We start from the raw sequence: 10396 nt of genomic DNA, 5'->3' as shown, positions 1-10396 counted from the left end.
TGGACCCTCTCCCACCCAGTGTCACGCTGGCCCAGCTTCTGCAGGTCTCAGCAGCGGTGCTGCCCGCTGTCATCCTGGACCCTCTCCCACCCAGTCTCCTTCAGGGGCAATATGCAGGGACACTGGTGCCACAGGTGCCCGGCCCCAGCCTTGCCCTTCCACCCACCAGGGCACTGCCCTGCCCTCCCAACATTGTACTGTGCAGGCTGGGAGTGGACAGCAGGTGCAGAAGCAGGGCTGGCTGCTGTGAGGGCGTTGGCCACATCCTGGGCTTTGGGCCAGGATTTCAAGGGTTCTGTAAACTGCATGGAGGTGAGGTGGGGTGAGATCTGGACACCTCCTATTTACACAGGGGACACTGAGACAGGGAGGGAGGGATGGGACCAGCATGGCCACCCCACCCACCTCCCGCCTGCACCCTCACCTCTCACGCTGCACTCGAAGGTCTGGCTGACCACCCCTGTGTTGTTCTCCTTTTCTGCTGGCCACTGGTACACGTAGACTGTGGTCCGAGATGACCCCGCATCCAGCACAACCCCGTACTGCAGAAAGAGGGAGACAGCGTCAGGCACAGGCCCACCCCTGAGGACACTGTCTGGAAGCTGGGCTCCTAGGCCCCAGCCTCCCCTAGGGGGTGGCCTTGAGGACTCTGCCTCCAGAGCAGTGCCACTGGCCCTGGAGCGGGCAAGCTGGGTCAGGCCCAGGCATGGCCTTGGTTTTCCAAGAGGCCACATCACGCTGGGGTCTCTGAGCCTGGCCAGGCAGCAACAGGGTTGACCTTGACCTAGGAGACTCCAGCAAGCATCTTGACCCCCATCAAGGCCTCGATGTGAAGGGAGCAGCCCCTGGGTCCCAGGAGAGATGAATGGTTGGTCACCTGGGGCCTGGTTTTCCAGACTCCCCAGCTCGGCTAGGGATTAACACACTCACAACGGAGCACCACTTTCTGGTCTTGAGCCTGTTGGGCCCCTTCATGACTCAAGACTGTCCCACATAGGCTTGGACCTCTTCCATCATCTTGTGTGGCCACCCAAGGGGACCTGTGAGCATGCACCACAGCAGGGGGTCTAGCCACAGGAATGCGCTAAGCCACCAAAGGGAAGCCACTGCTACACTCCCACAGGGGAGGCAGGGCAGTTCCCTCGTCACCCTTGGAGGTGGAGGGTTCTGCTGTGTGCAGCACACAGCTCTCAGCCCTGCACTGAGAGGCTGAGACAGGAGGACCGCTAGGAGACTGAGGCCAGCCTGGGCTACAGAGCTAGATGCTGTCCCACAAGACAGAAAGAAAAACAAGACCAAAACAAAATGTATTCCTATGTAAGAGCAGAGAAATAAGAAAGTCACACCCACATGGCTCCCACCCCGGAGGATCCGAACATTGAGAGGCTGTGTGGGGGCAGAGTGGGCCATAGCACCCAGGAGCCAGGGAAGAGGGGCGCAGGCAGCCTGGAGGTGGCTGGACTAGACGCTGACCCCGCCATGCGCCCTGCGGCTGAACCAGCGGCACCATCCAGGTGGCAGCTTGCCTACTCCAGCCTGGTTCCCGGGGAGAAGGCAGCTCCGGCCTCCTTAGACAACTTTCTAAGTAGGAGCTGGGGTGCCCTGGAGCAGTGGCAGCTCAGGAAAAGGCCACTACACACAGCACAGTGAACTGGGCAAAATCAATAGAATTACACAAATCCTGGAGTGGGTGAGCTGGGTGGGGCTCTGTGGTGGGCGCTGCCCCACACAAGCCTGAGGCCCTGGCTTGGAGCCCAGCAGCCCGAGGAAGATGCAAGACACAGCAGGCAGCTTTCCCCTCCTGATCTGTCTTCATGTGGTGTGCCATCTGTGTACACACGTGTGTGGAGTCTGCCGTGGTCAGCGCAGAATCAGAGCACGCAGCAGCGTTTTCTTCTGCAAGCCCTTTTCTTTTCTTTCTTTTTTTTTTTTTTTTTTGGCAGAACCAGGGATTGAACTCAGACCCTTGTGCTTGCCAGGGAAGCGCTTATTCCACTGAGCCATCCCCTGCAAGCCCTTTTCTGAACAGTACTTTTTGCACGTCCCTCCCTGCTTTGAAAAGAGATGCCACCACTTCCCATGCGTCATCTGCTCCACCAAGAATGCAGACAATCACTGGGTTCTAGGCGTTGGGGTCCCAGCTTACCCCATGACGATGGCATGTGTAAGAGGAAGAGGACCGAGGTGGAAGCTGCCCCCACCCGTACCAAGCAGACTCTGGAGCAGTGCAGACACTGACCAGGCCCTTCAGCTCTGTGTCACTTGAGACCTGACCTGATGCCTCTGGTGTGGTCTGAACAAGGTGGCATTGTTCACAGTTGGCCCAGGCAGGGGCCTCAGTGAGATCAAAGCACAGCTGAACTGGAGGGTGGGAGGGGCCGCTCACCGCCTCCCGGCCTCCTGCGGCCTGCTGACCCAGAGACAAGGGAGCAAGGAGACGGGGCCAGCCTTCCCCCCACAGGAAGCCTCCCAGGGTCTGAAGCCAGCTTCAAGAGTATCCTTTCTCCAGAGCAGCCCTCCAAATCCTCCGTGGCAGCACCATAGCTTTGCTAGGTGTCCCCAGAACCTGTGCTGTGTGGACAGGGCCAGCCTTCGCTCAACCCACCCTGGTCCACCGCATGTGTGTTTCCACCAGAGGACAGTGAGCCTGCACCAGCTTCAGGGTCCTCAGCCTGAATCAAAGCACCTCGGTGCAGGGCCATGAGGGGGCAGGGGTGACTCGGGTGACGTCATCAACGATCCTGTCCAGGATGGCATCAGAAAAGAGTATGACAGCACCTGACACTACCAGCACTTACATCTTCAGGGTCCACACCACCTCCAGGGCACCTTCACGTGGCACATGGGTGAACCTGGGGCCAGGCAGGAGCAAAGCTGGATTCCGAGCCCGGCACAGTGGCGTGGGGCCCTGTCTAACAGCTGGTGCCCAAGGTGGGGTGCAGGCTCCCGCACATGGCTCCTGCATGTGCACCAAGCTTATGACTACACTCTCCGTTCAGGGCACATGGGACTGGCTAGAGGACCGGGCTGCACGGTCTGGACTTTCCAGAAGAGGGGAACCACGCACCCACCTCTGTTCTCCAAGGGGGCAGGGGCGCCACAGCATGAGAAATCTAGGCTTCAGGGCTGGCTGTGTCTCGCTTGCTGGCCTCCAAGCTGCACATGATGGGGCTGTGCTCACCTGGGTTCAGTGCCTGCCGGGGGAACTGAGGCGGCACGGTCAATCCCAGGAGCCTGTCCCCACCCGGGTGCCACAGTGATGCAGCTTGTAGCTGCAGGGCCTTTGATGCTGGGGCGGGACACTGTGACCCAGAGGGCGGGCCCAGGACCCAGATCAAAGGAGAGGATGAAGGTGATGGCCCTGGGTGCACTGCAGCACTCGTGGTGCAGCAGGTCAGACCGGTAGGTAACGGCGGCTTGACCCGGGCTGAGGTTAACAGCTCTCAGACTCGCACACCCACAAGCCGGAGCACAGTCGGGCTTCAACCAGGTGAGGCGGGGGCTGCCTGTACCCTGCTGCCTGCATCCACGGAGTGACAAGGGAAGCTTCCTCAGCTCTGGGCGCTCACTCAGCCACAGGAGTGGTGCCTGTGGCAGCTGTCACCAGGAATGTGGCTGATGCTTCCTAGGCTAGGACATCACTCGTCTCTCTGGATGTCGCCACAGGCTACAGGACACAGGCAAGGGAGTTCCCTGGCCCTGCATCAGAGCCAGGGCCACCTCTGTTCCCCTGGGGATCTGCTGGCTGGCCAAGGTGCACCCTGCCCTTCCACTCCCCACCCTAGCACTTCTCCCGCTGTTTCACCCCTTTGACCTCAGATGCTGTTTTGTTCTGTCCTTGGTTTTCTCAGCCACAAAGTGGGGATAACAGTGTTATAAACCCAGGTTGAGTGTCCTGCAGTGGGACCAGGGACATATGTCCCCAGGGACCTCATAGGGACATACTGCAGTCCTAGCAGGCCACTTATCACAGCTGCAGCCTGGATGGTGCTGAGGGCCCAGGTGCTCTCCTGGCCAAGGACCTGACCCTTCCTGAGGTCCCTCTTCACAGTGCCCTGGGTCACCGTCACAGCCTGAGATGGTGGTGGCAGCTGTCTCTGTACTGTGTGGCCTGCATGTAGGACAGCCCAGTCCCCGCCTATGGTCTGTGGAGCTGCAGGCCAGGTGACTGCCAGCAAACACAGCAGCAAGCAATGGGGCTCACAGCTCCAACACAAAGAGGGCTCAGGCAGGACACAGCAGGAAACTCAAAATCTCACACTCCATGGTGCAGGTCATGGGCTTTCCCCACATGGGATGCGCAGGCCAAGCTGCATTCAGAAACGTTCATTCTTTTCCAATAATAAATTAACCTTTATATATTCTTTCTATTTTATAAACTTTAAAGCTTGTGAAACTTTTTCACTCTTCTGTGATAATGCTTTAAAATGCAAACACATTGTAAGCTGCACAAAAGTTTTCTCTTTCTTTGGGGAGGCTGAAGCAGGAGGATGTTGAGCCAGGCTGGGGCAATTTAGTGACTTAGTGAGATGCCGACTCAAAAAATCTTTTTAGAAGGGCTAAGGATGGAGCTCAGTGTCAAGGCCCAACACTGTGCAAAAAAGAACAAAACTTTCTTTTCATTCTTCCACTGTCTTTTGTATTAACGTTCAACTTTTTAAACATTTTTGTTAAAAGCTATGATGCATTAATGTAGGCCCACAAGCGAAGTGCCATCTCTCTGATTTCACCTTAACCCCTTGCCTGTACCTGTGCAGCAGTAGAAAACGGGGATGGCAGCTGGGGTGACTAGTGGCTGACAGGACCCTGTAAGAACATGGCAGATGGGGCAACAGATAACGCTCACTTGAGGGTCACATATAGAGGTGTACACAGTGCACACACAGGAGCGAGCACAGTGCACATGCAGGGCACACACAGGACAGAAGAGCGCACATGCAGGGCACACACAGGAGAGAGAACAGTGCACACGCAGTGTACACATAGGAGAGCACAGTGCACACATGGGAGCTGTGCTGTGCACACGCAGTGCACAGACAGGAGAGCACAGTGCACATGCAGAGCTCACACGGGAGCTCACAGAGGCTTGCAACTGCAGCCTTTGAACTGCGGCCAGGGTGGAAGGCAGAGTGAGGGTGGTACGGATGAGTGTTGTGCCCCCTAAAGTTCATGTGACACAGTGAGCTCCTGAGTCTCCATGGCTCTTGGCTGAAAAGGCTTTCTATGACTTTAATGAGCCAGAGACCTAAGGACAATATGCAACCAGATTACAAGTGGACTCGGAAGCCAGGAGTAAGTACTCCTGGGGCCTCTACATGGAAAACCGCTGACTCCAGGTGCCAGGAGGATCCCTGTCTTCCCTGCTCACCCACAGCCCTTCTGGGGCCTCCCTCAGGGCACCGTTGGAGTCACAGCCCTAAGATGCAGCGTTCCCCTCTCCGGGGACAGATGCATCAAAAGCTGTTGGGACCAAGCACGAAGTCCTAAAGCTTTGCAGGGAAGGTGTCAGAGGGGTCATGGCACAGGGCCTGCATCCAAGAGAGGTGGCATTAATTCAGCCCAAGGAAACCTTCATAGACCTTGCTTCTGTCCATTCAGGCTAGGCTGGAAGAGGAGCCTGGGCCTCCCGGTCAGGGCTCTGCAGAAAGGGACAGGCACTGTATTAACCACTGGCAAACCTTTGTAGCCATGTGTAGTTCTTTCTTGGCTACCAGCAGTGTCGCTGTCCATAGTGAGAAGTCAAAGCAAGACCACGCTGTCCTTGTGGAAGCCTCACCTTCACCAGTAGCCCCCGAAGTCACTGCCTGGCATGTGGGCAGCTCCTTGCATCTCATACCACTTTCTCCTGCTCCAGGAGGCGGGGAGAAGATGCCTCCTCTCACAGCTCACAGAGGGAGAGCACTTGGGGCAACAACCATCCCGGTCCTTCCCACTCACCTTCAGCCCTGGAGGGATAACCTGGGAGAGGTGGGCCTGGACGAGTGAGAGTGTCACAAGCACCACGATGCTCAGGAACAAGACCACCAGGCTGACGATGGCTGGGGTTTGTGAGAGAGTCTTGAGACCTGCGTGGGAAGACCGGAAGACAAGTGAGGGAAGGCAGGCAGCAGGTGCTGGGCTCCTGGTAGGACCCACAGTCATACACGTGAGTCACTTGACCTGAGAGGCTCACCTGCTCCCTGCCTTCCCTCACTGTCTTCCTTGTGAGGACCATGACATAAGATGGGTCTTAAAGCTTTTCCTTCCCTTGAAATTCCAGACCCAACAGCATGTGCAGGGAGAGTATTTGTAGTCCAGCTTTCCCAAATTTCTCAAAGCACAGCATGCAAATAACCCATCTGAGATGTTTACAATAGCATTTTAAAATGTAGATTTAAAAAATCCTGGTATTGGCTGGCCAGATAAGATAGCTCAGTGGACTAAAGCACCTGTAGCTTTTTGGGCAGAGCACAGAGGTCGGGGTTCAATTCCTGGTATGCTGTGCTGGCCCCACTCCCAGGGCAAGCTGAGATGGTGATTAAGACTGGGCGTAGCGGTGTGCACCTGTAATCCCAGTGCTTGGGAGGGTGAGAACAGGAGGATCACTGAGTCTGATCTGTGTAGTGAGACCCTGTACTAAAATTAAACAAACAAACAAACTCTGGAAACATATATATATATATTTAATTTTTTAATTTTTTTTAATACCAGGGATTGAATTTAGGACCTTGCGCTTGCCAGGCAAGCACTTATTCAATAACACTGAGCTATCTCTCCAGTCCTTTTTTGGTATTTTAGGAAGGGTCTATAGTGTATTCAGGGTCTCATTACTACATCAGACTCATAGTGATCTGCCTGTTTACAGGCTTGTGTGCCACCACACCCAGTCTCAATTACTGTCTCAGTGTGCCCCAGGGGCAGGGCCAGCACAGCAGGCCTGGGGATCAAGCCCCTGGTCCCTGTGCCTGCTTGCAGGCACTTTAATCCACGGAGCTATCTGGCCGGCCCAACCCTGGTATTCTATTAAAGCATATGATATGTTTTATTTTAAAATCATCTTATGTAAACAAATTATTGGTGTATAAAAATTAATAAATGGCAACAATTTCATTTCGGTCACAGGTGGCAGAAGTCAGAACAGTGAATGCTGCCTTTGGGGTGGAGACTCGGGAAGGGACACAGGGCACTTTAGGGGCACATGGGTGATGGAAATGCTGTCATGTTAATAGGATGGTGGGGTGCACAGGGGTGTGCATTTGTCAGATTTCATCAAGCCTCTGAAATCCTTTGGAGAAAACTTGAAAATCAAAGCAACCTTGCTTCACAGGTACACTTTTCCTTAAAAAAGTCTTATAGGCCTGGCCAGATAGCTCAGCAGACTAAAGCACCTGCTTAGGTAGGCTCAGGGAACAGGGCTTGATCCCCAGTGTACAGTGCTAGCCCGCCACCAGGTACACTGAGACAGCAAGTGAGACTGGGCATGGTGGTGCGCGCCCGTAATCCCAGCACTTGGGAGGATGAAAATAGGAGGATCACTATGAGTCTGATCTGTGTAGTGAGACCACGTAGACCTGTATTAAACACATTAAAAAAGAGAGAAAAAAAATCTTATAAATTCCTACACTATTCTAGTACATACTTTCAGAAAACAAGCATATCCAGTTTAGGGTTATGACTTAAGGTCTATCTACGTCACTACCTAATGTTATATCTAAATTTTTTAAAAGACAAAAAGACATTCAATTAGAACACTGATAAATAACGGCCTCTGTAGAACTATTAAGGCATAAATATAAACGGTACCCAAATGGCTGAAATACTATAAATGAGCACCACAGAAAGATAGTAAATCCTAGTACGCCTCCTACTAATTGGCTATTTAGTGTGAACTCATCCAAAATTTTTAAATGCACAGTTCCTCAACCTCCCTGGTCACATATCAAGCCTTGGGTAACCACACACAACTGGTGGCACCCACATGGGCCAGTCGGCTGGGGACATTTCCATCACCCGGGAATCTTGCTCCAGCAGCAGCAGCAGCAGCAGCAGCAGCAGCAGCAGGCAGATCCAGGCCAAACAGAATTCCACACGGGGATCAGCGTGACCTATGCCCTGCTGTTCCACGACTTCCACAAGAGCCCGTGGATGCCAGTACCGTGGAGGACACCCAGGCCACATCGGGCCCACCAGGGCCCTTGCTGCTTGGGGAAGGTGGAGAAGGGCAGGGCAGGACGGAGAGTCTCAGGCTGGACAGCCAGCTTCTTCCACCCTGGCCCTCTCAGCACAGATGCAGCCAGGACTCTTCCCGGTGCCCTGCAGTTCTGGGTACTGCAGTCCCTACCATGTCACCAGGAGCACAGACTGTCCAGTACCAAGGAAGACATAGTTTGATCCAAGACCCCACTTTCAGAAGAGTGTGGTCTCTCCCGACCCACCCTCCTGTGCACAACGGCTAGTATACAAGGCTCCTCTGGGAGGAATCCTTTGTAACAGCTCTGGGAGTGGAGCTGACCTTCCAAGCAGCCTTCCTCTGTGACCTCAAATCAACAACAGGGACCAGGCAGGACCCAGTTCAGCCACAGAACGTGCTGGCGCTGACTTTCCACGAAGGCCTACATCAGTGTCAGTGATAGAAGGTCAAGGAACCCTCGCTCCAAACCACACACGGCAACGCTGCCACCGCCAGGTCAGCTAGCTTAGGAAGGAATGGACCGATTCTTCCACTTGCAGGGTGCCACTCTATGTGTAGTTTACAGTGTTTTTGAGGAAAACTCGAAAAAGTCAAACAACTCAAACACAATCTTAATTTATAAAAACAATTGATATAAGACTTAGAGGTTGTTCTTATCGCCTACAACCACTTCCTTTTGGAAAAGGAGAGTGTGAGTTCGGATCCTTTGCCCCGGGTGGGGGTGGGAAAGGGTGTGACCGCCAGCCGGTCCTGACCGCAGGCAGCGCCCAAACCCTGGCTTCAGCAGTTTTCACAGAACAGCTCCGACCTGGCCAACTCGCAAACCCGCGCCGCAGGACGGCGCACTGCAGAGCCAGCAGCTCATCTGGTGCCCTGCCCCGGGGGAGCAGGCGAGGGGTGCAGGGGGAGGGACTCACTCCCTAAGCCAGGGTCACTGAGCGGGGTCACTGCGCAGGGGCCACTGGAGTGGGATGACCGAGCCGGGGTCCCTGGGCCGGGACTGCAGCTGTCCCTCGGGAGAGCCGCGCGCAGAGCGTCCTGACCGACTGCGCAGAGCGCGGACGCGGCTCACAGGACCCGGAGAACCTGTCGCCGGGTCGCGCGCGGCTGCGATAGGGAGCGTCGCTGCCTCTGCTGGCGGCGGGACTGGAGGGGGGGCCGAGCAGGACAGCCTCCGTGACACCGACCTGCGTGGGCACGCGTCCGGCGGGTCTCCGCGGCGAGCATCCCGGCAGCGGGCGAGGCGACGGCGACGCGGCGCGGCCCGGACTCGCACCTGCACACAGGAGCACGGCGTTCAGCCTCGGGCGGCCGAGAGTTCACGGCGCAGGCCCCTCGGCCCTCGCCCGCCTCCACCACGCGGACCTGAGCGAGCGCCTCCGGCCCCGGGAAAGGGCCACGCAGCAGGTGCCGGGGAAGACGGGACGCTCCCGCCACCCAGCTCCCAAGGTTCAGGGCTCGCGCGCCGCCGCCCCGGGACGCGGCTCCCCGGGCTTGCAGTCCTCCCCCTCCGCGCGGCGCCGTTCAGACCTCACCTGTGCGCAGCTGGCTCGCGGAAGGCGAAGCGCCGGGAGCACCGGGCGGGGCCAAGTCGGCCGGCCGGGGCGGGGCGCACCGGAGAGGCGGGGCGAGGTGGGGGCGGGGCGAGCGGTGGGAGGCTGGGGTTGGAGCGAGGCGGGCGGGGGCGGGGCGGCCCTGGGCGGGGCCAGGGCGGAGCCAGGACAGCCCCGCCCCGCCCCCTCCCGTCCGGGGTTCGCTCAGCCGGCGAGCTCCGCACCTGCTTAATATCCCAGCCCAGGCTGCGACTCTTTTTTTTTTTTTCCTGGCGGAACCAGGGATTGAACTCAGACCCTTGCGCTTGTCAGGGAAGCGCTTATTCTACTGAGCCATCTCGCTGGCCCCTAGGCTGCGACTCTTCACCTAGGCCAGGGGGAGCAAGTGGAGTGGGCGCCGCTGACCCCACCCCTGTCCGTGGTAGGGCTAGATCACCCCAAACCCAGGTGGAGAACCCAGAGACAAGCACTGTGCCCAGCCCCTCTGCAGAGTTTAGTGGGGTCCCTCCTCTCCTGTGCAGAGACACAGTAGACCCCATGTCCGTTCCCCCATCCAGGGCACAGGACAATTCAAAGAGGAAGCACAGTCTTGCCTCCGCTGAGCCCTGGTTTGCTGGGGAGGCTGTGTCCCCACTCCCCCCACAACTGTGGGAATCAAGTCCCGTCCGAGCTC

The 10396-nt window shown here is 56.6% G+C and overlaps 1 protein-coding gene across 2 annotated transcripts in view; it reads right to left on the bottom strand.

Annotated features, from left to right (window-relative positions):
• Positions 1–9734, bottom strand: part of Entpd3 (ectonucleoside triphosphate diphosphohydrolase 3) — a 23030-nt gene extending 13296 nt beyond the window's left edge. Inside the window, exons 1-4 of one of the 2 annotated variants that reach the window (XM_023700734.1) lie at positions 9706–9734; positions 9358–9446; positions 5938–6065; positions 425–542 (exon numbers count right to left, since the gene is read on the bottom strand). In XM_023700734.1, coding sequence (XP_023556502.1) covers positions 425–542; positions 5938–6065; positions 9358–9397 — 286 coding nt within the window. In that variant the 5' untranslated portion in view covers positions 9398–9446; positions 9706–9734. Of the gene's footprint in view, positions 1–424; positions 543–5937; positions 6066–9357; positions 9447–9535; positions 9654–9705 lie in introns of those variants that run through there. The other variant, XM_023700733.1, reaches the window with a different exon arrangement.
• Positions 9735–10396: the final 662 nt, after the last annotated feature.

Source organism: Octodon degus, unplaced genomic scaffold (genome assembly GCF_000260255.1).
Source record: "Octodon degus isolate 3935 unplaced genomic scaffold, OctDeg1.0 scaffold00126, whole genome shotgun sequence".
Lineage (NCBI taxonomy): Eukaryota > Metazoa > Chordata > Mammalia > Rodentia > Octodontidae > Octodon > Octodon degus.
This window is presented reverse-complemented; position numbering and strand designations above follow the sequence as displayed.